The sequence below is a fragment of the Phalacrocorax aristotelis genome, chromosome 5, assembly GCF_949628215.1.
Source record: "Phalacrocorax aristotelis chromosome 5, bGulAri2.1, whole genome shotgun sequence".
Taxonomy (NCBI): domain Eukaryota; kingdom Metazoa; phylum Chordata; class Aves; order Suliformes; family Phalacrocoracidae; genus Phalacrocorax; species Phalacrocorax aristotelis.
In genome coordinates, this window is record NC_134280.1 from 64,765,662 (window position 1) to 64,793,560 (window position 27,899).

Consider the following 27,899-nt stretch of genomic DNA (forward strand, 5'->3'; position numbering starts at 1 on the left):
TTTTATTATTTAAATATGCTTAGAGGTTAGAGAAGAGTCAGATCAAGTCAATCTGTCAGGCTAATGTTTAACCTTAAATTAAAACCTCACAGATAAAAAGGGAGTGTACTACAGATTTCACAGCTAAGTCCCCTGCTCCAGCCTGCCCGACAGGAGCATCAGGAGCACTGGGGTCTAAGTGCACCTTCCTAACTCATCCTCAGCTACTTTTTTTTTTTCCTCCTTAGAAGTGAACTGGATTAAAAAGTAGTATCCTAGCGGAATAGCCTGTTTATTATTTGTCATTGATGAGCTGCAGACAAGCGTCAACGTTGCTGTCAACTGAGTTAATTTGTTCAGAGCAACAGCTATAGGAAACCAGCTACAGAAAACCATCGGCGAATTGTCCAGCTGGTACGATGTCAAACTTTGTAGCTCCAGAAGTCAAAAAATTTGTGGCTTGGGACTATGTTGTTTTTGCAGCGCTATTTTTAGTAAGTGCTAGCATTGGAGTCTTTTTTGCAGTTAAAGAGAGGAAAAAGAAAACTTCAAAGGAATTTTTGGTGGGCGGTAGGCAGATGACATGTGGACCAATAGCTTTCTCTCTCACATCAAGTTTCATGTCAGCAGTCACCGTTCTGGGGACACCCTCCGAAGTTTATCGCTATGGGGCATCCTTTGTTCTGTTCTTTCTTTCCTACACGCTTGTTATCATTCTCACTGCCGAAATTTTTCTACCTGTATTTTACAGATCTGGCATTACAAGCACTTATGAGGTAAGTAAAAATAATAAAAACGGCACTATTCTAACATAAAAGTCTATCATGTCTGCAGATATTTCTACAGAAAAATCTGACAGAAGACTTTCTGGAGTGTTTTACAGAACAAGTGTATTGATACATTAATTATTTTTAGTAACTGGTTGCATTAATTCAAACTAATTATTTATATTGCGTAAGTTGAACGTGCAAATTAAGGGTCAGAGCTCCTGCTATGCATAAATAGCAAAGACAGGAGGAGGGTTTACACACCAGCACCAAATTAAGTTACAACTGGAAAATATTTCAAGTGCATCCAAATGCTTTTGATCTTATAAGTAACTGTTCTGGTTTAGAGAGCAGGTATTAGAGATGGCCTCTAAGAATGAAATTCAATAGTGTCCAGTTCAAGGTTGATCTAGATATGGCAATTTGGTCCAATTTGCTGTGAAAGTGGACTATTTGATACCTAAAAAGCTGAGGTGGGAGGAAGAGATAAAGGTAAAGAAGATGGCACGTCTGTTTCAAAAGAAAAAACACCAACCCACCGAAACCCCAAAACAAAATTAGGAAAAAAACCCCAACCCAATATCAAACCAGTAACTCAGGGCTGGAGAACAAATTCAGGGATTTTTTTTGGAAATTAAATGAATGACCTCTGATTTTTCTAGCTTTTTTTGCCTGGCATTCCTCCTGGAACACACTATTTTCTTCATATGACGGTTCAGCAGTAAAAATAAAGAAAAAAACAAAACAATAAAAAAACCCAGAAAACCCCACACCAACTCAAAAAACCACAAACAAAAAAAAAATCAGTAGTCCTTGCGATGTTATTGCTAGGAGTGCAGCGTGCAGCCCTTGCCACCTGCACGCCCATAGGACGGCTTTTGCGCATTTAGGAAGAGCCTTTTTGTCACTTTAATCAACTGCCACAAATTTGGTTGCTCCTGTTTGTGGGCAGTTTCAGTGAAGCAAGAACTGGATGAAGAAAACCCGGTTAGTTCACAGGGAGCTTCCTGGTAACAGAAAGGCCACTCGTGTTCTCTAACCCAAACCCAAGGAGGGGCTTTGGTCAAACAGCTCTGCATGGACCCCAGAAAATATTTCAGTTACAGGTTGGAAAGAAGTAAATTGTCCACCTGTTCCCCTTTCACAAGTAACTGCATTTTCTTGCTGGTTTTGATGTAAGATGAGAGAATTAATTGCTTTCCTCATCTGAACCACCGAAGGTGTCATTGTAGCCAGAGTCCCCTCAAGCATGCTGGAAAGATGACTCTGCTAGCTTTGAGAATTACTTTTAGAAACAAGTTACATAAATTAGCTAGTCATTTGTACGGCAGACTATGGGGCTTATTATGCGAGAGGCACAAGAAAGATGAACGGGAACAAAACTAAGGAGGAAAGGAGAGGAGGCTTGGACAGCCTGTGCCTGGTGTCTGCTGGGGAGCGCTCGGCACTCTGGCCCAAGGAGAGACCCAGCCCACCCAAAGCTGCGTGGGAGGCTGCCGCGGGGTTAGCAACACAGAGTTAATTTTTTTGGTCAACTCTACAGAGAGACTCCAGGTGGTGACGCAGGCTTAAAATCTGGGATTTTGGGGCAGATGATCTACTCGCCTCTGCAGACGTGTGATAATTGGGAATGGCTCTCTACATCCACCTGGAAGTCCCTAAGAACCCCACCTGCCTCTCCCTGTTGATGATGTGCAGATTTGGCTTTAGGCTGAGACACAGCACAGGAGAAAGGCAGGTTAGCTCAAGCCCTGGGAAAGCCTCTGTGTTGCTGCTTCTCCATCTGCTCCACCACCGCTTTTGTCACTACAGGAGTCACTCTGTGCTATTTCTCCTAGAGATGACCTCAAGTTTCCTTTTCATATAGTTGGAATATACTTGCACTTGAAGTTGAACTTGCTTTTCCTTATAGCCCCTGGCTTTTTTAGTTATTCCTGATACGAAGCAGATTTCAAACACTGCAAACCAACATTAAACTTTAAGTACATGCTACAGATGAGAAGATTTCTTCAATATCGTTATCTCCATGTGTAATAACTATCATGCTCTCCTGGTCATTACTCATAGCAGTAGTGCCAGTTGCCAGTAATTTTACTTGCATAGCAAGCTGTTAGCCAGGGCGAACAGAAGGTTAATGGCTGTGTCACAGATGCTACATGCACATTTTACTGAGATTCGTCTTTTTCCTAGTACTTGGAGTTAAGATTTAACAAGATCGTCCGTCTTGCTGCAACACTGATCTACATCCTGCAGACGGTAAGACAACACTGACTCTTTGTTTATGCCAATTTCACTCAACATTTATTTTGACCAACTCAGACTGTGCATTTTTTCAGACAGATATTTCAATAAGTACCTCTTTTCTTTTTTTTTGTTTTTCTTCCCCCAGAATGTAACCAAGAATGGTTACTCCCCTAACTTTCTAGCTTTCTCCTGTTTAGGATTAAAAATGCCGTTTTTGCTGTCTTTGACACTTGGATGTGGTGCTGAATTCCCACAGCTTTTCAAATTCTTGGTCTCTTTATGTTCCCTTGAAGTCATCTTTCCAAATGAGTGGATTCTGTCTGTCTTGAGAAGCTCGATGAGCTGTACTGGGTACATTTAAGCTCACCAGTTACCCACTTATGACACCAGGGTGAGGCGATTCCATCGCAAAGCAGCTGCACCTGGCAAAGGCTGCTGGGGTCCTGCGGACTGAGCCCAACAGCCCACAGGGCAGAAATTGCTCCCTCGCTTGCGCACACTCCACATTTGTAGCTGCTCTGCCTTACCATAAAACACTGACTGGCCACCCCACACCCCTGTCTGTATAGAGAAAATAAATAACACTCCTGGCTCTTGGATGGAGAGGTTGAACAGAGCTTTACTTACCCCCCAAAACACCACTTCACTACTACTAAACTTTACCTGCTTACTTTAAAACAAAACAAAAATCACAAACCAACGCTTCGGGAGCCACCCTAAGTAGATGGCAAATAACCTTTTTGCCCTTTGATTTAGAGCTTCACCAAGTTTCTCAGGAGATTACATCAGTTATGTGTTTGATGGAAAGGTCTGGGATACGGGCAGACATTTCTTTCCACGCTAATTCCATTTTATTAATTCCAAACCCTTTAGCAATAGATTTGAATGCTTATTGACTTCCAGGCTTTGCTCCTCCCTCAGTTCTGTCAGAACATACATGTGAAGGGCATTGAGTGAGACACTTGGGAAGGGATGGAATGGAACAAGGGACGTTTAATTTCCAGGATCAATCCAAGGGATCAGTCTGCGCCACTGTTCCTGTTTTCCTGAGAGCTCCTCTTCCCATTTGGCTAGGATATTTTTTCATCTTGTCACCTTAGCAATAGGTGAATTAAGTCATAAAAAGACAGATAATGCTCCTTCCATCAGAAAATAATTAAATCAAAGATTTTTATTTTGTAAAGGCTGAAACAGAAAGCCACATACAATACAAGCTGAGCTAAAGAAAAACCTAGATCTGGTATTTTCCTCTGAGCCCCACTCTAAATAAAAGCATTACCACTGAGCATTCACATACGTGCTTTTTTTTTTTCCGTGACCTTTTTCTCCTTCAGATCCTTTACACTGGAATAGTTGTTTACGCTCCATCACTGGCTCTCAACCAAGGTGAGTTCCCATGCTGCACTACACGGCTACCCCAAATACCCACACCACAAGACAGTTAGGATAAATGAAGTGAGCAAAATAGATAAAGAATAATAAATAAAAAAAAATCCTTAGAAGTTTTATCAGAAGGCTTTTCTCTGCACCTTGCAGCCCCACATTTCCGACTGCCCAGGCCTCTCTCTCACACCAATACGTTAGCAGGAGCCCTGCGTTTGCTGCTCTGCTCTCCTTTGCACTCCGTAACCACCCGAAGAGGTTAGCAGCGAACAATTTCTCAACATCCTGACAAAGTTCACAGTACAAGCTGATGATCCAAAACACGTTCTGTACTTTGCTTCCCCCCTTCCCTGTCTCCCGTGTTCAGGCTCCCACGGGCATAACTCCACTCCCGTAGCTGGAGCCAAATGCTGTGCTGCCTTCCACACACTTTAATTAACCTTTGCAAACCAGGCTTACAGCATCCATCATGATCGATTTGGAAGACATTGTGAGGCTCTTTTCATTGTTTGTCATCTGAGTTGCGTCCAGCTTGCCCAACCCCACCTCTAACGCAGTGCTGAGCTTCCTTCCTCTGGAGCTCAACTGAGTCTTACGTGACAGCTCACGTTCGTTATTAGGCCACGCTAACTTTGCTAATAAGAGAACCCTGACAAATAGATTTGCCCTCACGAACTACCCTCGGTGGGAGAGGCTTCAGTATCAGCCAAACCAAAATTTGTACATCTTGTAGAAAGTAACTTTATGAAGTAAAATGAATGTGTAAAAATGTTCTAATGCGGCACATTTTAGTATTAAACTGTTCCTTGTTGCAGGGAATGGAATTTAGTTTGGGGCTGGGTTCTCTTCTTAGCATTATTTGGAAATCTCTGAAGAACTTGATTTCTCAAGAGAAAATTCTGGACAGAGAACAGAAAGAAAGCATTGCTTATGAAGCTGCGTCCCACAGGAGTGATGGCTTTGCTTTGTGCAATTATTCCTCTTATGTATTATTTTGCACCCCTGAAAGTTAGTTAAAGCCAATTTGCAAGAAAACAACAATTCTTAACACTACTGTATACTGTTTTGCAGCCTGAAAATCCAGGAGAGCACCTAATAGACACAAGAGATTAGAATTCATTATCAGTCCCATCCTGCTAAGGCTAAAGAATCATAGATTTCTGTTACCTTCCAGATGACCTACCCCCACTTCACTAACCATTTGGCTTTCTTTGGTTTCACAGTCACTGGATTTGATCTCTGGGGCTCTGTAGTTGCAACAGGAGTTGTCTGCACTTTCTATTGCACTCTGGTATGTAACAGACATAACCGAACAGCTGGAACGCAGACTGTTAATTCAACCATCCTTTATACATGACAGGCTATTGCAGAAGGGCAGCTTCTAAATGCAGTCCAGGGGACTGAAGTTTAAAGTAGGAGAAGATAGAGATAAATTTCTTTTCAACTCTGTGGTATAAGTAAGTCTATTTGGAAGAAAAAAAATATAAATCTATTTCCTCTCAAGTCCTCTGCCATATGTCTCAAGGTTTAAACCAGACAGCTTGAGGCAGAGTCCAGATAAGGAGGCGATAACCTTCCCCTCCCATACTAAATCTTTTGAGAAGATGATTCTTCTTATCTTTTATGAGGTATAGACTGAAAAACATGCTTCTGGTGTCACCCCCAGATCAGGAACAGGGTAATAAAGCCTAGGAAGGACAACCAACAGGTCACAGAGACCTTTGCTTCTGAGTGGAAGCAACACGAGACTCCGGATTACAAAAAAGATAAACATTGCAGTGGAAGTGGCAGAGCCCTGGGGCTCAGGACGCAACCTAATCTCTGTTCTCATTACCACTAATGAATATTTTCAATATTTCAGTCCACCCTTGTCAAAAACACCTACTGTTTTGCTCTAGCACACATTTGATCAAATATGAAAGTAGCTGTGGAAGAAAGCTGAACTGTAAATTTTCTGGAGCTACTTTTCCGGGTTCGGCTAGTTGTGGACCACTGGGCTCTGAGAATTGTACCGAGTGCTATGGGAAGTACAAACACAGACCAGCTTGTGTTCCCTAAGCTTTTGTTCCACACCCTGGTATAGCCTTCAAATGCAACAGGAGGCAGGGAAAAAAAAACCCAAAAGGCATTTAACTGGAGGTTAAACATTCTCATACGACTGTAGACGAACCATTTAGGCTCTGTGTCACTTTCTGACCTGCAAAAATACAACCTTCCCAGGAGAATACAAAGTTTAAGAAAAGTCCTGATTTGCTAGATGCTATACATACAGCTCATGAGCTCCTGAAATAAGGGGTCTTGCTACCTTTTGCTATACTTGAACAACAGGAAAGAAGATCAGAGCATACAGTTTCTGTTTGTTTTAGGGAGGATTAAAAGCTGTTGTCTGGACAGATGCGTTTCAAATGATTGTCATGGTGGTAGGCTTCGTGACCGTTCTGACTCGAGGAACTACTCTGAACGGTGGATCGACCAAGGTCTGGGAGGATGCCTACAAAGGATCACGACTGAACATATTTGAGTAAGAAACAAATGGTGTAAAACTTTGCTTTTTGTATGTTTAATATTTAGAAACCCTACCCTCACTAAGCCAAAAATACTCAGACTTGTTATTATACTACCAGTGCGCAATGTCGGTGACTCAGAGAGGTCTAATTCCTTAGTTCTTCGGTTTTTGGGAATGAGTTGACCTTCCAAGAGAGCTTAACTCCTCTTTCTGTTATTCTCTTTGAAGAAATCAAAGCACTGCTGTACTCAAAGAGCTTTGCCATTTTTCTTTCTGTAGCTACCAATGCAGCCCAATTATTCCTTCTGATGGCTTTTATCTTTAATTTTCTGGTCATAAAACTGGGGTTTTATTTTAAGTACGCTCACCACAGCAGCTAGCACCGGTGCACCAGTGCAGTGGGAACTGTCCCACTGACCTTCCTTTGGCTGTTTGTGGCATTGACTGAAAAGTTCATTGATCAAGGCAAGTCACTGACAGAATCTAACAGCAAGGTCAAAAGTTATCTGCTACGCCTACCAAGATTAGAACTGCAAAGATGACAGATGCAAGACAGAAAGACGTACTCGTACTGGTTAGAACTACTGAGCAATGAAATTTCATTGTTAAAAAAAGATAGCGCTGCAGCTGAAGCAGTTTCTTGTAAAGGAAATAACACATCATGATGATGTAACTAAGAGTTTGGAGGATTTTTAGAGTTCAGTAAGTGACTTTGTTCCTTGCAGAGGACTGGGTCCCAGGTAGGATGGCTTGCAGGTCTGTTGCTGCAATATGACACAGATCTGAAGTCTGAGCATAATAAGCCTTATAAGGGCGATTTATCTCAACTAATCGGTCCTCTGACTGAATCTGCATGATATATGCGTATCCTGGCTTGGTAGTATAAAAGTAAGAAAACCTTCCAAACCTGATCACATCAGATGTTTCCTGTGCTGGGAAACAGAACTTCCAGTCCAGAGGGTAGGACATACCAGGTAGTTCTGAAACATCACCCACCTTTTGCTAAATAAAGGTGTGTTTAAACAAATGAACCGAATTGCTTCTTTCTCTCTTCTAGCTTTGATGTAGATCCTTTGAGACGACATACCTTTTGGACAATCGTTATTGGGGGAACATTTACGTGGTTAGGGCTCTATGGCGTTAATCAGTCCACAATACAGAGATGCATTTCTTGCAAATCGGAAAAGCACGCTAAACTGTAAGTCACCTGTCATTAACCTATTCTGGCAATCAAAAATACTGATGTGGAATTATACTGACAGTTTGTCAGTTATGTTAAATAAATATCGAGATCCCGTTGGGTGGTAGTAAGTTAATTTTGTGCCAACAGTCTTACTTCCTCTGGCCCTAAATGACATAGAAAACCCAATAAAGAAAAATGGGTAGCTATCTAACTCTTGCAAGTTAATTAATTTGGGGTCAGGCTGACAAATTAATCCTCAGAAGCAAAGTATGGGAAAGATGCCCATGCAGAAGTTGTGCTATCTATAGTTTCATTGGAAAAAATTTATAAATTGGAGTTGTGTTTATGTTCTATTTTATTAAAAGCAGTCATTGATTTAACGGGGCCCTACAGGACAAGGCATTATCTAAATAAAATGAGATCAATAAGTTACTAAAATCCTAAAGTATAAGAATAATTAGAGGCAATAGCAAAGAACCAAGTGAAGCTTCACAATACAGACATATAGGTCTCCAGCCTGCTCCTTTCTCCAGTTCAGAATTAGTACGTGCATAGCTAGACACATTTTACTAAACAACCAGATTTTTTTCCATACGCTTAGTGCTAATTGCTTGCCCACTTGGCTAAAGGATAAAGATGGTAGTTTTTAACTTCTTCAGCAGTTAGCTTTTTTGCTAGCTGCAATCTTACTCATTTTTCTTAAGGTCATGACAGGTTATATGAATCTACCCTGCTGAAATTCAGTCTCTGAAAGCATATGAAAGTCACAACAGTGAGAACATAGAATCATTGCATGGTTTAGGTTGGAAGGGACCAACCTAACCCCCAATGTCACAAGTAACAAGTCCGGAAAGGCTTCTGGGTCCCAGGAGCACAGCTCTGAACTGGCCCTAGCATGAGACCTTGTGTAAGGTGACATCCAAACACAACATAGGCCCTGTAAAATCTGGCAGCTCTCAGGAACTACAGGATTACTGAACCGCAACCGCACAACCTCCCCAGCAGATGCTGTCACCCACATCCGTTTCATGGACGGAAAAAACCCCAGGTGTGTTACTTTGCAATGGCAGCATTGCAACCGCAGCAGAATCCATGCAAAATAATGCTCTGTGTGGCTTAAAGGGAGAACAGCAACAACAGCTCCTGACAGACAAAAATCTGCTCTGGCCGGGAACGGGAGGGACAGACCCAGGGCTCAGGCCAGGCTGTTCTGCCTACAGGCTGTTCTGCTGGTCTCTTCCAGCCGTACCGAGATACCCAGAACTTTGCCCTAGAGCATAAGGAGGCTGTACTTTTTCATGTTTTTTAAAATCAATATTAAGCAAAATTTCTTATCCTGGCGATGCCTGTAAGATTATACAGCTAGCTTTCCTTAGAGCATCTCTCTCAAAAGGTAGGAATAACTAACCTGTAACAGCTTTTCTATATTTATTTTGTGTTAAATGGAGTTTCTTTCCTTTCTTCTAGAGCACTTTACCTGAATTTAGTGGGACTTTGGATAGTCCTGGTGTGTGCAGTATTTTGTGGTTTGGTGATGTACTCTCATTACAAGAGCTGTGACCCTTGGACTGCTGAATTCATTTCGGCACCTGATCAGGTACAGATACCTGGTTTTATAACTAGGAGCTGCTCTGGGTCCAGACATAGCACATAGAGAGACAGTAAGTTTTGTGGGATGCTTAATGTCCTTTCGGTGTGCAGGCACTAAGGTGGCTGCCGAATCAGGGCTAGAATATATCTATTCTGGGACTCCTGCAGTATTAATCTGATGGATCACTTCTGCCAAACGACATCCCCTTCACTCAAAATCTGACACCCCTTGTTAGCTGGAACAAAACCAGAATTTAGCAACATGCTCAGATGCAGCTACTTCGCTTTCATTGCCTGGGAAAATCTTAACTAATCGCTTGTGCTGCTCTTGTGCTTCTACCCCAGCTCATGCCGTACTTTGTTATGGACATTTTTTCTTCGATGCCAGGAGTCCCAGGGCTGTTTGTCGCCTGTGCGTTCAGTGGAACACTAAGGTCTGTGAATCCAAAATGACGTTTTAGCTGCGTACCATTGATTTCTTGAGGACCCAGATGAGGTCAAAACATGAAACCCTAAGAAAAGCCCGGCTATTTTCCCTAGGACATTCTAGGAAGAAGCAGTAGTGCTTTGTCAAGTTACTTCATATTTATGCCAAAGTCTAGCTCCACTTCTCCAGTGTTTTTTATCCCAAATACATTTTAGAATAACATTATCAACACAGTCCAAAGGGTATAAAAACTGAGGAAACACCAGTTTGCGTTATAAAAGAGCTCAGCTCCCTGAAATACCTTTGGAGGTGCTCATGGTGAAATTGCCTTCACTCAACCCGACTGCCACAATATCATAGTTAGGGATGGAGAACTTTTCAGCACGTCTATGTGCACATGAAAGACAGTTAGACTAGGAAAAGATGTCTGCATAGAGAAGTTTAGAAACCGTGTGCTCTTCAGAGGGGTGCTGGATGTTATTGTAGTCCCTATCCTCTACAGGCCAAACATCCATACTTCATAGGACATAGGAAAGAGAGACAATTCAAGCTCACAGTGACATTATTCAAATGCCATAGGGTCAATCTCCCAACAGGCTGTTTCTACAGACTCTTAACCGTAGAAAAAGCGAGAGCTACCAAAACAGGAAAAAACCCAAAAAGATCCTCAAAGCAATACCAAACAAACACCAGTCCCCATCCCCTCCCACCCCGCCAAAAAACCCAAACAACAACAACAAAAAAAACACTCAAAAAACCCAAACAAACGAACCCAAAATCACCCTGCATAAAAGGCACTGGCTGCTCCTGGCAGGAAACTAAGGGAACACAGTTAAGGGCACAAAGTACCAAATACTGTGCTGTAGGTATTGACTTATTTATTGCCTTATTATCACAACAAATTCACAGAGATCATATCCACAAACACAGGTTAACTCACCTAGCTACAAGCGTCAGGCTATTCCTAGTCCTTATTTTTCAGTTACGACAGAAAACAGAACAGGCATTTTGTGGAGGAACAGGCTATCATCACTGGTGGTCACTGCACATCCTTTGACTTGTAAGGGACTAATATCTTTATTCTGGAACACGTCTATATTTTGAGGGTCCTTGCAGCTTGGTAAACTGAAGGGTCTATCAGGACGAGTTTCTATCTTGTTCTGTGCCAGCATGAAGCAGGACCCCCAGCAATCACAGAAGGCACAGAAACCTCACCAGCATCAGCAGCTTATGTGAAAAATACTCTTCAGGAACTGTACATTTGGTAGTATTAATGCTGAACAAAAGGCAGCATTTGTCTATAAATACAACTTTATTTCAGGTTACATTGCTTCCCTAACGTTCTTCTCCATGTCTACAGCACGGTAGCTGCCAGCATCAATGCTTTAGCAACTGTTACCTTTGAAGACTTGGTCAAGAAAGGTTTCCCAAACCTCTCTGAGAAGATGAGCACGTGGATCAGCAAAGGCTTGTGTAGGTACCCCAGACGGCATCCATTTGTTTAGTGGCAAAGATGCCCGTCCCCCCAGCTGCTAGTGCTACAGGAGAAAATAGGGCAGGATTTTTATATACCTCCACAGGAGTACAACCCTTTATAAAGCCTCAGGATGAGCATCAGCATGATGCTTCAGTAAAATTAAGCGTGTGCACTCAACGTTGCACTAAAAATCCTTTCCAAAGTTTTGTCTACTGAAAATACCGAGGAACGCTCTGGGATCTTCTTTACAATACAGAAGGAATATCAGTGTAGCTATTACCACCTTGCTCTATAGTCGTATTACTAAATATTGTTATTTTATAGCAGTACAATAAGACATTTCTATTCAAACTTAGAGTTTCGCATAAGCGGATTTCAGAGAAAATTAAAACGTAAAAAATGAAACACTGACTGTCAAAGTATCAAGGTCTCAAAGTACTTTGAATTTTTAAGATGCTTTTTACAAGTATTGCAGTAATATAATACCCCTTTTTTAATTATTGTGATAATATCATAACCATTTCTTGATGCTGGCAAAGATCACAGAAGAGCGAAACTAAAGCTTTCTCTGTCCCTGTAACCGTCTCCAACCTTCTCTGTTCCTGCTTTTCCACTTGCTACTATTTTTTGCACTTGGGACCTACAAAGATCATTTTTGCCTCTGAAACCAAGGTGTGCTAGCACAGAGGATGAGTTTTGGTTGTCTTTCCTCAAGACTACTACATACAGAGGTTTAGAGGTACAGAGGCTAGCACAGAGTTAAAGCTGGTGTCAAAGGAAGACAGCACTATCGCTTATCGTTGCTCAACTCATTCATTAGATTTTTTAAATAAAGTTATTTAAAGGCAACAGAAATGGAAACATTTCTACACGAGGCATAAATTCTAAATTAATTTCACTGCTAAGTTCTGCTTCATAAGAAAAAACAACCAAAAACTCAACAAGGCTTCACGCGAGACGCTGCTGGATGTTTAATGGTCCGCTTCAAACATCAAAGCCCAAAGTGCAAATTCCTCCATGCCACCTGGTCACTTCGGACACCAGATGAATTAGAAACTGCCCGCACTATTAACCAGCACTGACAACCTCGCTGCTTGATCTTTTCCAGGTATATTATACGGTGCCCTGTGCACTTCAATGGCTGCAGCAGCATCGCTGCTGGGAGGAGTTGTGCAGGTATCTCGTGCTTCAGAAATGCAGTGAGCTGAATACGAATGAACAGAAATGCAATGAACTGAATAACGCCGACATCCCTGGGGACTGCTAGGTTACCCGAATAACTTCTGTGGACAGTCTGCTGAGAGGCATAACTGGGGGTGGGGGGGCGGGAAGCATAAATCCCTCAACTCCTTCACTATTTACTCACTGCCGGGAAACAGTGCTGAGCGTGGTTCTTTAATTTTGCACTGAAATCACTGTTGGTCCTTTCTCTCCCACCATTTCCCACTGAAAATTACAGACCGAAACCAGAACTGTGCACGGTCCCTCCAGCTGCCTCACTAAGCTCCTGCCTCTTCTCTGCATCCACAGGCTTCCCTCTCCATCCACGGGATGTGTGGGGGGCCCATGCTGGGATTATTTACACTGGGAATTATGTTTCCTTGTACCAATTGGAAGGTAAGGAAGAAAAATAATCCTTATCTAAAAGAAAATCTCTTGGTATTGTTTGGTTAAAACTCCATCTTGAAAATTTTTTGGGTTTTTTTAGATTTTGATTTTTAGATTTTTTAGATTTTTTAGGCTGCTGTTCAGATTTAGAGCCTGAGGAGTCCAAGATCTGTTTAGAGCTCCCTTTTTAGTGTCTGAATTTATCCCATTTGAATTTACCTCTACCCAACTGTGGAATAATTGATGATTAGATCCACATGAGGCAGAGTTGGGTTCTTTAATTTTTTTTTTTTATTTCTCAGTATCTTTTTCATTAAAAATAATATTCAATACTCGCCCCAGCCCTTTAATCACCTTGGGACACACAGAATGATTTCAATTGCTCTGCCTTTGCTAACTCAGAAAAACCACAATATAAGCTTATTTCTTATTGCCCCGTGAGCGGTCCCATCACGTTTAACCAGAAGTAAAGCTAAATTCTGCGTTGCAGTTTTGATCATCACAGTTTTGCTTCAACTCTTATTACCAGAGGGCAACAAGTCACATTTTTATACCTTGGCCGAGAGAGAACAGAATTCATTTCCACAGGCAGAGACTGTAACCAGCTGTCATCTCCTGCCTAACTCACCTTTGCAGGGAAGCACTTCCCATGCATCACCTTTAACACTACCTTTCTATACCTGCCAAGGGTGCTATCGGAGGCCTCTTAGCGGGGATCACCTTAGCTTTTTGGGCTGGTACTGGCTCTTTCATTTACCCTGCACCACCGACGAAGTCCATTCCCCTGCAACTGTCGACTCTCAACTGCACGCTGGCTAACAGCACCGAGGCGCTGATGACGGCAGCTCCCACGGCAGCTCCAGACAGGTATGTTCCCTATGGTTACCGCTCAAGCCTGCGTTTTGGCGCAGCACGCGGCCCGGGCCTGCAGCGCGCCCTGGGGTGCGGCGGTGACCGCCGAGCGGGCTGGGAGCACGCACCACCGCCGATCGTACACCAGCTGCAGCGTGAGCTGCGTTTTGCTGCCAGTCGAGAGACTGTACAAACATATCCATTGGTCATCACTGGCTGTTTCCTTCCCTTTTGTGACCTCTTTGCAGGCCTTTGCTGGCAGAGAGCTGGTACTCCCTGTCCTACCTGTACTTCAGCGCCGTTGGCTGTCTAGGCTGCGCCATCGCAGGGCTGTCGATAAGCTTTACAACAGGTTGGCGTTTAATATATCTATCTATATAGGTGTATAAATGCTTTGCATATGAATCTGACTCAGCTATTAAAAGAGCTTTCAAAGAGACCAGCAAGCTGCTTGTGAGACACAGACCCTGGAGAAGGCAGTGGGCTCCGATCCCACTCCCCCCCGCTTCATGCTCTGAGCTCTCCCAAGGCTTACATCTAGCTTTCTGTCGACTTAGATATCATTATTTTCTCCTTTCAGGACCCAGTAAAGGAGAAGATATCCCACCAGTGTTAATTAAGCCAGTCTGCAACCTGTTCTGCTTTTGGTCTGAAAGACTCAAAGCTCTCCTCTGGTGCGGCGTGCGGCACGACAGCCAGGAGGTGAGCGGCCCGGGAGCCCGGGCGTACGGGCACGTACGTACGGGAGGGCACACGCCACGCAGGGCAGGCTAGTTTTCAGCAATCGCTTCTTGAAGTTAAGCAAAGGAAGCTGTGTAGGCACCACAGACTGGAAACGAGATCAGCCAAACCCTCCTACTCAGCGTTAGTCGGGAATAAGTTACCTATTGCCCCTGATTACGCAGCACGCAGGGACTCGGGGTCTCTGGAGACGAACAGCCCTCGAGATAGCCAGCAGCCCATGAAACGGGAGCTGACCTCCCTCTCCCTGCCCTCCCCGCTCCAGTAACCCAGCCGAGCAGGGAGAAAACCATGCTTTCCACCCCCAAGAGAAGCTCACTGAGCTGCTGCCTCCTCCCACCGAGCACAAAGAGAAAGACTAGCACCTACTTGTCCACGAAGCTCTCCTGCTGCCGCCATCCCCACCTTCAGACCCTCCAGGGCTTCTCTCCTCCAGGGCAGCACTGCCCACCCATCAGGCAGAGCCCCAGCCACCAGCACCGGGGCTGCTCCTGCCCACCACCTCCTCCTCCTCCACAGCAACAGGAGCAGCTTTTCTCAGGGCTTTGTAGCTCGTTAACAAGCCATAAAGAATGAGCACCTGATTTTCTTGCACTGCCGTCACAGTTTGCAGAGAAACAACATTGCTCCATCTTAGCAGAATCTGCTGGGTTTATAAAAGGGACATAAAGCAAGATGTATGTTTTCAGCTCCTTTAGAGTACTCCACAGGTACCTTTAAATCTTGAAACCTTTCAGCTGCAAGGCTCACAGTATTTGGTGATAACATAGAAGCTGTCCTTCCATCCAGCTTACATTAAATTTGACATTAAAGTTAATGATCTAATTTGGAGAGCAGCTGTGGCTCTAGATTTGCTTCAGCTGTTTCACTTGGCTGCTCAACACAGACTTCACCTACAACTACTCTGGAGAAAAAAAAACTTAAATAAAAGCAGTAAAAAAAATCAGGTGTGCATTTATCCCCTTGTTTTTGCTTAAGATGTAGAGAAACAACATTAATAAAGTAGGTGCAGTGTGAAACCACTGAGGCAAGGACAGGCCAGACAAAAAATCTGCTAAAAGGTAGATAAATCTGCCTTGGGAATGCATTGAGGGCACATTTCAAGACTTTTACATGAAGAGAGGAGTTTAAGAAGTTGTTTTTGTTGCTTTTGCCAAAGGCTTTCCCTGGGAGAATGAGAAAATCACCGCATGGAGGGGACACACACTAAACTGCACCTGTTTGTGGGTCTGAGAGTCATTTCATGTAGTGGCGTAACGCCTCAGGTCCATAAGAAGGGATGTCAAAATTTCCAAATGCAACAAGACACCCTTTAAGCAAAGGAAAAATAGCAGTGAATATACGGGCTTCAAACTACTAGGGTATTTTCCTTCTTTTTTCAGGTGGACTTTGAAAAAAATCTGCCTAAAGTTATTGCAAATAAAACCGGAACAGATGACACCTTCAAGAATAATACCAACAAAGAAAACGAATGCCAGTTCCCTGGTTACAATCCTGAGGAAAATTCCTATACTAATATAAGCAGAGAATCTCGCCTCTAGAAGCTGCGGGACAAGGGGCATTTAATCAAACTTTATTTCTCCAGCTTCAGAAATGAAGAGCTCTTTTTATCACATTTACCAGCTTGTAGATGACCAAGAGGCAACAATTGCTCTCCATAGCAATAAAGGCCAGATTTTTATTTATGAATTTCATGACAGACCTGGCAAATCATTGGACACGGGGGTTTTGGAAGACTCCTATTTCAGAAGAAATGTTTCATGACTCTTGTTGTGGAAGCTCCTGCTCGGAAGCAGCCGCAACACGTCGCTGTCACATAGTCTGTTCAGTAACTGGTCGTTGAAAGGAAACGTGCGAAGGTGAACTTGAGATAAAGCAAGGCTTCAGAGACGTTTCGGAGGTCTCTCGCTAAGGTGAGACTGTGAACCGCTCTCTGATGGAGGGAGCCCGAGGGAGAGGAGGGAGGTCAGGCTGAGTTAGGCTCTGCCTGTTCTTAGGTATCGCAGAAAGCCTCCTCAGAGGAACGTAGTGCAGACCAGACTGGTCTTCAAGTGACGGAGTTAATCGTGTTTGCTTCCTCTGTGGAACTAAGATTTCTTTGTAGTATCTTATTGTCAAAGCTATAGGAGAGAGTAACAAAATTTAATTTGCATTCAGGGTAGTTCTTTATCCATGTTAGCTTTGGAAAGTTATCCTTTCAGCTCGAAAAGATCCACCCACTACCTTTATGCAATAAAGAAAATAAAATGACACTTGATGATGATGCCTCCTAATTGATAATCCATGCTGCATTTTGGGAAAAAAGCACACGATTAGGCAAAATAATCTGTCTGGTAAAACGCCTTGGAGGAAGATACCTGGTCCGCTAAGTGCTCTGTTTCAGTGAAACACATTTCCTCGAAAATTTGCCTGATGTAAATCAAACTCAATAGACCACCTCTCACCTTGATAAACCTCTGGACATAGGTTTTTAGATGAATGCATTTGTTTTTAAACAAAGTCACAGCTGAAGGAAACCGACTGAATGAAATACCAAAGATGACCCAGCAGTTACGGCCCAGCTGGTATTTGCCTCATAGTGCTCTGAAGAACCCAGCTGTTGCTTTTGTTTTATCAGGACCATCTTCATGATGTAGGTCTAGGTCAGCTTGGTCCTTGAAGTTACTTCCCCTATCTGTGTTCATGCCCTCCCTCTGGGGACGGTCCCAGGATTGTCAGAGAACAGAAATAGCAGTCTTTAAATGACACTGCCTCGCTTGCGTGGGACAGTTTGTGAACAAACTGACAGTTAAGTCAATATTTGCGTTAATCCCTTTTTATACCACTTTTACAATCTCATAAAAGCTTGGAGCTGAGGCTGGCTGGCAGCCTGTTGTCTCACGTGGTGCGCTTTCGGGTCATGCTTCCATACTTGATATCAAGGCAGAGACGGAAACTCAGTAAATACTGCTGTTGTATCATTTGTCTCTCACGGCCACACACATTATTGCTTAGGTTGTATTACGAGAGCTTAACTATCACGCTTAAGGATGTAAAAGAATTCCGGGCTGAAAGCGGTTACGTGAAAGTTATGCAAAACACCAGTGTGAAGCTACATAGATGTTGGATGAAAAATCCCCCTCTACTGGCAGTTGGTGGATAACGGATTCAGAGACACCTAACTGTGAAAACAACCAAGTCTGCTCTGGGTATTTCTTGAGATGCTTACTCATTGCCGTATTCTTGTGCTCTGCGTGCTGGAAGATGCACAGTTTGCAGTTTTCTGTATTTTTCACAAGTTTAGCAACACCTTTAAATGGGATTCACTACAGACTTAGTATCTTTCCAAGTCCTTTGCCAGAAAAGAGAATCTTGGTTTGTCCATTTAGTGTCAAAAAAGTGAGTTAGGCTGGCTAGAACTGCATTCTCGCAAAATGTCTTTGAAGAAATATCCTGAAGAATTGCTCTTTCCCTTTGTATTTCGGGACTGGTTTTGTTTCAACTAAAGCTGCTCATTGAGCCCAAGCGTTTTCTGTATTTGTAAAGGAGCCAGGCCTTCCACAAGGTTTTACTAATTCCAACACATGGACTTCCGTGTGACACCTAGACTCGTTAATCGGTAGTTTATGATTCAGTCTTCTACCAAGATTTAAGGGTGTGGCCTAGCAACTCTGATTAAACATCGAGGTCAGTGGCGTTTACAGTTATCATCTTATTGTCTTGTTTGCTTTACGTCCTCAGCCATTCATCCTTCCAGAGAAGAGCTGACCTGTGCACTCGAGTTGAAAAAATGAGATTAAGAAACCAGGAACACGTACATTCTAAAACAAGAGCTTAAATTTAGGGAATTGTTAGTCACTAGTGAAAGCAGTAGACCAAAGATGAATGAAAACTTGAAACGTGAGTCTATATGTGCCTTGAGACCACAGTAAGTTGAGTATTTAATTGTTAAAAGTTAGATAAGTCTCCGAGCCAAATTTAACCCTTAAATTACTTCCTTACAGTACTATGGGTTGAAGGCACATGAGCACTCACTTTTCAAGTGTATGATTTTTTTTTTTTTCCAATTAACTTTGAATATTTGGAATAATGAAGCTCAAAGTCTCTTTCAAAGATATCCAAGTTTATTACTGAAAAAATGCAATATTCAAATGTGTATGATACAGTAAGTAGTTGCATTTGTACATGTAAACCTTGATAAAGTAAACAGCATCTCAAAGACAAATTTATGCCAAAAGTGTCTTACAACAGTTAATCAGCTCAACAACTTTTTCCTCAATGAATTTTTTTTAGTTCTGGGGTACATATCGGCTTGTAAAAGTAACCTCAAAACACAAAAGAAACCTAAAGCTGAGAGGCCACAGGAACTTCTAACTTGTAGTGCATAAAAGTCAATTTCTCTGCAACGCTCTGTGGTACTGTAACCTGTATTTTAAATATTACTTACAAAGTGTGGATTTATGAATAGAAAAAATAGTTGAAGTTTTATTCTCATTCCTTACTTAGAAACCAAGTTGTATTTAAATATTACATAGATTTCAAATATATACACATTTTAAGAAACCTCTTACGATCATGATATTGCAGGTTAGCCAGGACTATCAGAGTAAAAAATGACCGAACTACGTTATTCAGTTAGATTTTACATGAGATTATTTCAAAGAACTGAAATTTCAGTGATACTACTCTAGGTAAAAATTAGAGCCAACAGTTTGGAAGATTTTTCAGTACAAAACTCTGAGTCATCTAGATAGAACACAAAATAAAAAGGTGATCTGATTTTTTTTTTCATTTTTAACAGAAAAATCATTGTGTTCTCAGTGTTTAGAATCTCATTAGCTTTAGGCTGCAGTGGGTTTGATCCCAATTTCTCACCCAGCAGCATCCTAACCACTAGCTCACGGCAATAAGAATGCGAACTACAGAGAACATACAACATCATCGAGGTTATGGCAAAAAGTTAGAACGAGCCAACAGAACCAACCAAGGTAATTTCCAGTGCAGTGAGGAGGGGATACACACTTAACATTTCAAGACTAAAACCCAGTCCTGGATTTAAAAAGTCCTTGTATAACATGGCATAGCAAAATGATTTCTCTAGAGTTCCTTGTTGTGTCGTTAGAACTTTGTGCTGTTGCGGTAACGTTGTGCTGTCGTGACTATGCCAAAATCACGCCAATACAAACTTCTGGGAAATGTGGTTCCAATGTCAACGTTAGGCAAAAATTGTCAATATGAGTCTATTGTAGAAATTAAAAAATGCTCGGGATGTGTAGGGTATTTAGGACGCCTGTGTGCGCGTAGGGAAGGACATCAGGAGTGCAAAATGTAGTGCTTGGGAAAGCGGCTGAAGGACCAGATCCAGAAACGGATGGCCTAACGGCACACGCGGCCCTGTGCTTCCTCACACTGTTCCGTCAATGCATACCAACCTGTAAAATGCACCTGGCAGACTAGTATTTGTGCACCTTCTGCTTTGGCTTCTCCGACAGGGACATGCAAAAAGAGCCTGCAAAAATTTCTGCAGTTACAGAACTGCCCTGGAAATTGGACTCTCAGCAAGAAGGCATCATTTACTAATGAGGATAAGTAAATAATGAGCCAGAGGAGAAAAGAAAAGGATCAGGAGGGCTGTCACCATGCTCCAGCTTCAACTCCTTGTTTTGCAGAACCTGTCGGGGTTCTGGTGAAAAACTCGCTGAAGTGAAGAGGAGCCCTTTGCTTCCTCTGCTCATCCCCAGCCTCAACGTGCTGGCTCGTTGCATTTTACCCCAGCAGAACACAGCCTTTGCGAGCACGAGATTGAGTATGGAAAGATTTAGGGATCTTTTAAGGCTGCTAAATTTTCCACCAGAGAAACTGAGATTTGCAAGTCACTTAAACACTTTCAAAAAGCGTCACTGCACGCATCTGAGTCGGCCAAAGCGTGCAGTAGAACAAACAAAATGACAAGTCCGCCCAATTGTGGAATTCTGTTTGAATTCTAGTGTCAGCCTTAACACCAAATAACTATTACTATGAAAGGCTGGCTGTACATGTGTTTCAACCTTTACCCCCAAATAAGCAATTAGTAGTTTATGAGGGTTACAAAAAACTAAAATCCTTCTGGAGGTACTATTGCACTGCAAGTGATTATTGATACCGCTATTTTTATCTCTGTCCCTTTTCCCCTATGTAACACTTAATAGAAAATGTGGTTGCTTGATTTTCCATTAATTTTATTGCCTTCAAATTTAGCTGTTTCTATAAAATGAGTCTTATTGGTATGACCATTGCCCAGTGTACGTAAAAAAAATCTGGTTTATAATAGTTTTAATGAAGATTTGTGACACTCGTAAGTTAACAATGTAAGAACTGTTTCTTCTCATTTTACGGACAAGGATCATTTTCAGTTAATCAAAATTATATGATGCTTCTAAATATGTATATACTAATTTGTCCCTGCATGAACTGTGGCGTAATGCAAAAGATCAAAGAAGTCCCAGCTGCCACATAGGCCTTCACAGGTAACGCCACCGGACTCGGCTCCAGAAAGACTCTCTGGACCACTCCCACGTGGGGTCCGCAGCGGAAGAAGCCACAGCAAGGAAACTCCACGTGTGCACTACTTATGTTAGACTGATCATCTTAATGGCACATTAAGAATAAAATATCACCCAAGTTCTTGCCTTTCCGCATATTCACACTCACCCTAAAGCTGTGTTTCCCAAGATATTTTTTCTTCTGCAGAACTTTTTATGAAGGAAACCTCAGGGGATTAATGAATTTATACATTGAGGTACGCACCTATTAGCCTATTTTCACTAGGCCCTCCAGACATTTTTCTTTTGAGCTTTCAACAGGACACGTTTGAGCCTAACTGATCCTCAGAACACAGTTTAAGACAGGTTGCTGTTGGAAAAGGGCATAGCAACAGCTGATGTGCGTTTTGTAGTAATGACGATATGTACTACCAAAGAAACATCTAACTAAAAACCATTTATTGTCCATCATCACTATGGAAATTTTAGCCTTGTCATCGCCAACGTTAACTTCAGTGTTCACCTAAATTTTCGCTATAAGTCCTTCAACAAAAAAGGATAGGGAAAAACGTATAAAGAAAATAGTCATCATGTGGTTTGCCTTGTTTGCAAACGCCCGATCCCTACGCTGCCTTTCTGGAAAGGAAACGGAACTACAGCGTGACAGAGCCTGTGCTGGATCGTCAGGCAGCCCTGTTAGCGCTCCGTTGTGAATACTGAGCTCTTCGTGCATCCCCCTCTCTATACGCAGGCAGCCTTGGAGCTCTGAGAACGAACCTCTCATTAGGATGGCGAAGAAGCAGAACTCTTGTTTCCTTTTTTAGTCACTGGAATCCAGATCTCACACATTAGGCACAAATTTAGAATGAAAAGTCATTAGAAATGAGATGAGCGTAATCCCCGTGGAGGTTTTGCTATTACTGAAATGGAAATTTCTTTTGTCTGGATCAAGACACGGAATTTGCTTAGGAATAATTAAGACATTTTGGACTAATCCTTTGTATTTAAAAATACCTAGTTGCTCATGCAGTCTCTCTAAGGGCGCATGCATAGAGCAAAGTTGTCACAGATTCGATCCGCAATGATCTAAAGCATTTTTGCACAAATTGAAGTTCTAAAGCTTCGTCAGATTTCACAAAGGCAGCTTGCATGCACAGTCTACTCATACTGGTCATTTGTTTGGAAAGACGATATTTAGAATATGAAAAGATCATTCACCATTCATAAAATACATTATTCCTGAGGACAGTGTGTGCCTTATACTTCAGTAAAATAACGTGCAGTCAATGCAAACAGCACACTAAACGAAGTCTAGCAAAACGTTTTCTCAGCTGAAGCAAATGGCTAGATAGTGGCAAAACCTTTAGACATTGTTGATGTCCTCCAAAAACAAAGGAACACATAGGTGTTCCTCCAAAACTTCTTGTGCTTTTCCAGTGCATAAAATGCACAATGTCACATCTACATACTTGCCTTTGATATACTCTTATTCACCAGTGCTGAAAACCAGTAACAACACATCTAAATCTCAAATACAAAAAGGTTTTCTTCCCTATGTGTTTTTAAAGTCCAATTGGAATTTGCCTAAGTATGTATTGACACGTGCTAATATCCACAGCAGCAACAGGGAAGTATAAAATAATCAATCAATGTTTCTGATTTTTGCCTGATTTTATCCTGTATCAATCGTTATCCCCTGGGCCAGCCAAGGCATTTTGTTTTTGGGGAGAACATCAAAAAGAGAGCTCATCTGTGACCTCCTGAAGAACTGAAGTACTATCACTACGTGGCACAGAAACAGAAGCTGTGACACATGGTTAATGCTGTCAAACACTGCCTGATGTTCCACAGAATGAAATAGAGAGACAATAAATTAAATCAAACGGTGTGATTCTATAAGCACTGAGGAGAGTGCATTAATTATTTCTGATACGGACTCCTTGGGGGACTTAACGCAGAACCCAGAATACGAAGGAACAAAATAGCCTTTCCAAAACGGAAGCTGAGTTCCACCAGCCCTTTATGACAGAACTAATGGGCAATACATCTGATTAGACCATACCTTCCAATTTCTGTCCTCCTTTGTGCAATACTGTAGACACCCCTACAGTGGCCTTGCCTGGTCACAGAGAGCTGGAATTAACCAAGAAATCTCACGAATACAGTGAAACGACTAAATAACTTAAGGTCTGATGCTAGGCCCCCAGGATACAATAGATCATACTCATCTGCTCTGATGGGCTCTTCACTCTTAAAATTAATTTTGTATGGCATAATAAAACAAAACAATTGTGCCAATACATGCAAGTGAATACTGGAATCACACTTTTTGGTTCAATATGATATTGTAAGTAGTAAAAATTTAGGTCTCTGCATACCTGTCAGCAGTGATTTTGCTGAAGCTTTAGCCTTAAAAGTAATGTCAAAATTTGCAGCCTTTATAGTCACTGTGCTTTGTTGACTCTTCGTTTTTTACATTTTTCTCATCCAATGTAGAGAAGCATTATTTAAAATTGTACAAGAGAAACAGAATAATTTTGACTTTGTTTCTCCACTCCCTTATCTGCAAGTGAACCCGCACGCTTGTTTATCTTTTCCCACATTATGAAATGTTAGTATACAATTTCATCACCAAAATGTGACTATAACCATAAGCAACACTGCTGTATGCACATAAAAACTGTAATTTGTTTTTTTTACATGAATATCTACCTTTTATAGTGATTTTATCCAAAAAGCCCCCACCCCCAAGCTGTAAGAAGGCATACAAATAATAATAAAAAAATCTAAAAGTAACCACTGGGTGTGTGTGCATTTATATACAATCTGTATACATGTCTGCCTGTATCTAACTCCCATGCTTTGACTAAGGCCAATAAAAGAAGTGCACATTACTGGAACATTTACGATTACAATAAGAAGAGCATTGTTATAAAGTGCTCTGCTTCTCTTTCCCTGAACAAGCAAGTCACAATGTTATACTGTATGTCGGATAGATATCTGCATAAGCTTGCATACTATATAGGGTTAATTGTATATTCAGGACAAAGTCACCGTATGAGAACATTTCGAGTTAGCATTCTGTGAAGTCAGGGAATCATTGCCCAGACAGGTCAAAGGGGACAGGAACACAGTTAGGCATCTGCATGCTACCTCAGAGCATGAAAATGACAGTTCGTTCATCCTGGAAGCGTGTGGAGGTGGCCTTTCTGCACACAGAAGTGGAAAGACAACTCAACAGCCATGACTTTTTCAAATATAGCTGCAATGTGGGCAATGCAACGCGTTCTCTTAGTGCTGCTGTTTTCTCTTTGAATTTAGAATTTTTGGTTTTCAACTAGAAGGATAAATTAATGACATTGATGTGCAAACCTTAAACTGCATAGTATATATTAAGCAGCCATAGACCCCTTTTTTAGGGTAGGACCACATCCACAATCTCAACAAGAGACTAGGACAAACCTGACAAAACAGTAAGCCTGAAAGATCTTTTATATCAAGTTATGGCCACAAAGGCAACAATTGCTCTTTTCTTCAGAGGCATTGCAGATGGAGCTGAGCAATCAGAAGCTGTAGAAGTAGCGAATATCATGTAAGTTGGTTTTAGTCATGCCCTTACCGTATAAGTTCACAGGTAGTTTTTTATTTTCATTATACTGTTAGTATCTTAATGAACAGCATGAAAATTCATTGCCTTTTTTTAAACCCGAGCGTCCAAATTCTTAATCTGTCTGCGCATTCCTGAGTGCCAGTTCCCCTTGGTGCTCACCACAGACCAGTTACAGGTAAGGCTTTTCATTTTCTTCATCAGAAGCATCTATTTTCCGTCTCCCACCAAAGCCTGCGACTGTACTGCCCAGCAAGAACATATATACACTGTGAATCTCACACACCGATGCCAGACTCTGACTTCATTTTGTGACTGCTCTCTCCAATTTCCAAACAGTGTTTTTTGCTGCAGCATGGTAGTGACTAAGGCCATTCATGGTGATACTGTTTCCCATTCTTTTTCCTCTCTCTCTGCAAATGCTCCAGTTCAGCCTCATACATCATTTCCTGGACTAAGTATTTCTCCCTCCTCATTCTGTCACACAAGTCTTTGGGCATGTCTGGAATCAGGTAGGCAATGAAAGACTTTATTCCAAAAACAAGGTGCTGAAAAGAAGAACAAAAATAATTGCTTCAAAGATGCATAAATATACATTTCTAGGACTGCATTTTAGGGCCAAAAAGTCTGTGACAAAACTGGAACTGAGATTCAACGCATGACTGAAAAGCAACTCCTTTGTTGTTTTAATATATACGCACGCACCCACACAAGGGTAAATGAGTGGTCTATCAGAAATGTGAAAATGCTGAAGTCTTCTGAAAAATAACAGAAAGGGTATATAGCTAGTGCCACAAATAAAGATGTGACTGCAGGATAAGCTATAGTTTGAATAACAACAGCAAGGAGTACCTACAAGCAGTCTTCGTTAAGAGCTCGTAACTGAAGTAACCGCGTTCCTAGACAGTATGTAATACGTTCTTCAAAGTCAGTACACACATTTCTGCTTTTATATTAAGCTAGAACCATGTATCATTTTCCTGACGCAGATTTTAACTTCCAAAAATTGTGCTTAATGTACACATAAGTCTTATTTCTTCTTTTTCAATAAAACATGAAAGATTTGGTTGGGAGCCAACATGATGTATAAGATAACTGATAGGGAAATACAGTTTTGGAGGGACTGTAAAATCTGTGCATGCTCTGTCAATTCAGTTTGAAGCAGCTGATTAACAACAGTTTGGGGAGGGCAATTTTTTTTTTCTCTCTCTTGACTGTAATGAACAAGCAGTTGATGATACTGACAATGTATTTATGGGACTACTGTAAAAAATTCAACTCAGACTTCAAAGAGGTAGAAAGGAATTGCTCCTTTCCATGACTAACCTCAAATACTATGATGAAGGCCAGCCGTGCTGCCAGGACATGCCAGAACTGCAAAGTGAACTCATATGGAGTTGAACTCCATGGTGGGGCTCTGTAATCTCTATACCTGTAAAGCAAAGAAAAAACCCGATAAGTTAGTCTGTGCTCAAAATCCTGAACATGGTGAAAAACTCTCTCGTTTATCCCACATCTGGCTAAAAGGAGAGAAGCTGAAGTGAAAGCCTACTTCAAGAGGAATTAAACAGAAAAGGAGAATAATAGCCCACAATACAGGCAATTAAATAGGGATGCTTCTAAGATGGCACTTTTTGCTTCCAAAAATCCAGAGCAAACAATTTCTTTTGCTGTTACAAAGCTGACACCTTGGAGCATTAACTCCAAGTCTGTTGATTCTAAATTGGTTCTTGTCTTTGCTTGTAAGCATTTGAGACTCTCCAAAGTCCGCATAAATGTAACATGTTTCTGTAACAACTCAGTCAACTCAAGCTAACTCTCACTGTAAAACTAAACCTGAAACCAGGAGGAGTGCATTCATGCACTGTCGTATTTAATTTTTATGCTGAATTTCTTGCATTCATCTTGCGTAACTGTTTGGGATCTCGATCTGGGTTAGAGCCGCAACAGAAATTTTAATTGTGTATTTTAATTAATAGACCTCAGAATGCTTAACAAAACTGAAATGAGAATTTTTACCCTTCTTGGCAGCTGGGGAAACTTCGAAATGAAATAATTCAGAGAGGCACGAAAGGTACGACCTGCAAGAGCCCTGGAAAAACTCAAAACACAGGTTTCTGGGGCGTTTGTATTGTGCCCTTCCACACAGTGTTTGCACGGGAGACTTCCAAGCTGAACAAACTTGAACTCCAATTTTTTTGCAGGCAAGAAAGAAACTATTCTGCCCACAGGTTAAGGACTGACTTTCAACTTAATGTCTATGCCTGTATTACAAGAAGAGAGAGCATTGAAACATACCGGCAGTATCCTGAGTATCCCATCCCAAGTTCACTCAGATCAAATACTGATAAACTGCTGTTGACATACCCTTTTAAGCATCTGAAAGGCAAAGACATGGGGTCAGGACTTTCTTCATGAAGTGGTTATACAGCAATAGATCCTGTATGTAAATATATTCTGCTATCACATATTGTGAGCATGCTATTTTATTTGCTTATCAGGACAAAAACAATTCTAAAATTTTAAGCAGAGAAACAAAGTGTTAATGGAAAGAAACAAATAACGCTTGTTTCAGGGATGACACTGTTTAAAAATCTATTTTCAGCACTTTTCATGATTTTGCTTCTTATTTACCAGCAGATTCAAACCAAAAATTGTGGCTAGAGTGTTCTTCACTGTCTCCTAAAATTCCTGACCTTAGAAAGAGTGCTGGAGAGGCAGAGGAGAATAATTTAACATCCCTGCAGAATCTGCCACCAGTCATGCAGCATATACCAAAAATGACAGGTTTTATGAGTTGAATCAAAGAATTTCCACCAACAGTAAAATGTACAGGGCGCATATACCGAACAGCCATCTTAAAGGCAACCATTCATTAGTATTAATGACAGGAATCGCATGCATACGTTGAGTTATGACTGTAGGAGTGAAATTTTTGTCTGTTCCTGCAAAACCATGGACACGTAAGACACCCCATCTTCTTGGAAATCTGTCCTGTAATTTAACAAAGGGCCTTCTGAAAGGCAAAGAACATT

The 27,899-nt window shown here is 41.6% G+C and overlaps 2 protein-coding genes across 3 annotated transcripts in view; one reads left to right on the plus strand and one right to left on the minus strand.

The window, feature by feature from the left end:
• Positions 1 to 150: 150 nt before the first annotated feature.
• SLC5A12 (solute carrier family 5 member 12) lies at positions 151 to 17,037 on the plus strand. The gene is made up of 15 exons (XM_075092600.1): positions 151 to 755; positions 2,937 to 3,002; positions 4,325 to 4,376; positions 5,597 to 5,664; positions 6,740 to 6,894; positions 7,937 to 8,077; positions 9,530 to 9,659; positions 9,998 to 10,086; positions 11,440 to 11,552; positions 12,665 to 12,732; positions 13,087 to 13,173; positions 13,853 to 14,031; positions 14,265 to 14,368; positions 14,597 to 14,718; positions 16,140 to 17,037. Exons 1-15 carry the CDS (start codon positions 399 to 401, stop codon positions 16,296 to 16,298), a joined length of 1,890 nt encoding a protein of 629 aa, XP_074948701.1. The 5' UTR covers positions 151 to 398; the 3' UTR covers positions 16,299 to 17,037.
• A 1,803-nt stretch (positions 17,038 to 18,840) lies between these two features.
• ANO3 (anoctamin 3) overlaps positions 18,841 to 27,899 on the minus strand; it is a 219,201-nt gene continuing 210,142 nt past the window's right edge. For both annotated transcript variants that reach the window (XM_075094950.1, XM_075094951.1), the window contains exons 25-27: positions 27,163 to 27,243; positions 26,191 to 26,296; positions 18,841 to 25,412 (exon numbers count right to left, since the gene is read on the minus strand). In XM_075094950.1, coding sequence (XP_074951051.1) covers positions 25,230 to 25,412; positions 26,191 to 26,296; positions 27,163 to 27,243 — 370 coding nt within the window. In that variant the 3' untranslated portion in view covers positions 18,841 to 25,229. The remainder of the gene's footprint in view (positions 25,413 to 26,190; positions 26,297 to 27,162; positions 27,244 to 27,899) is intronic.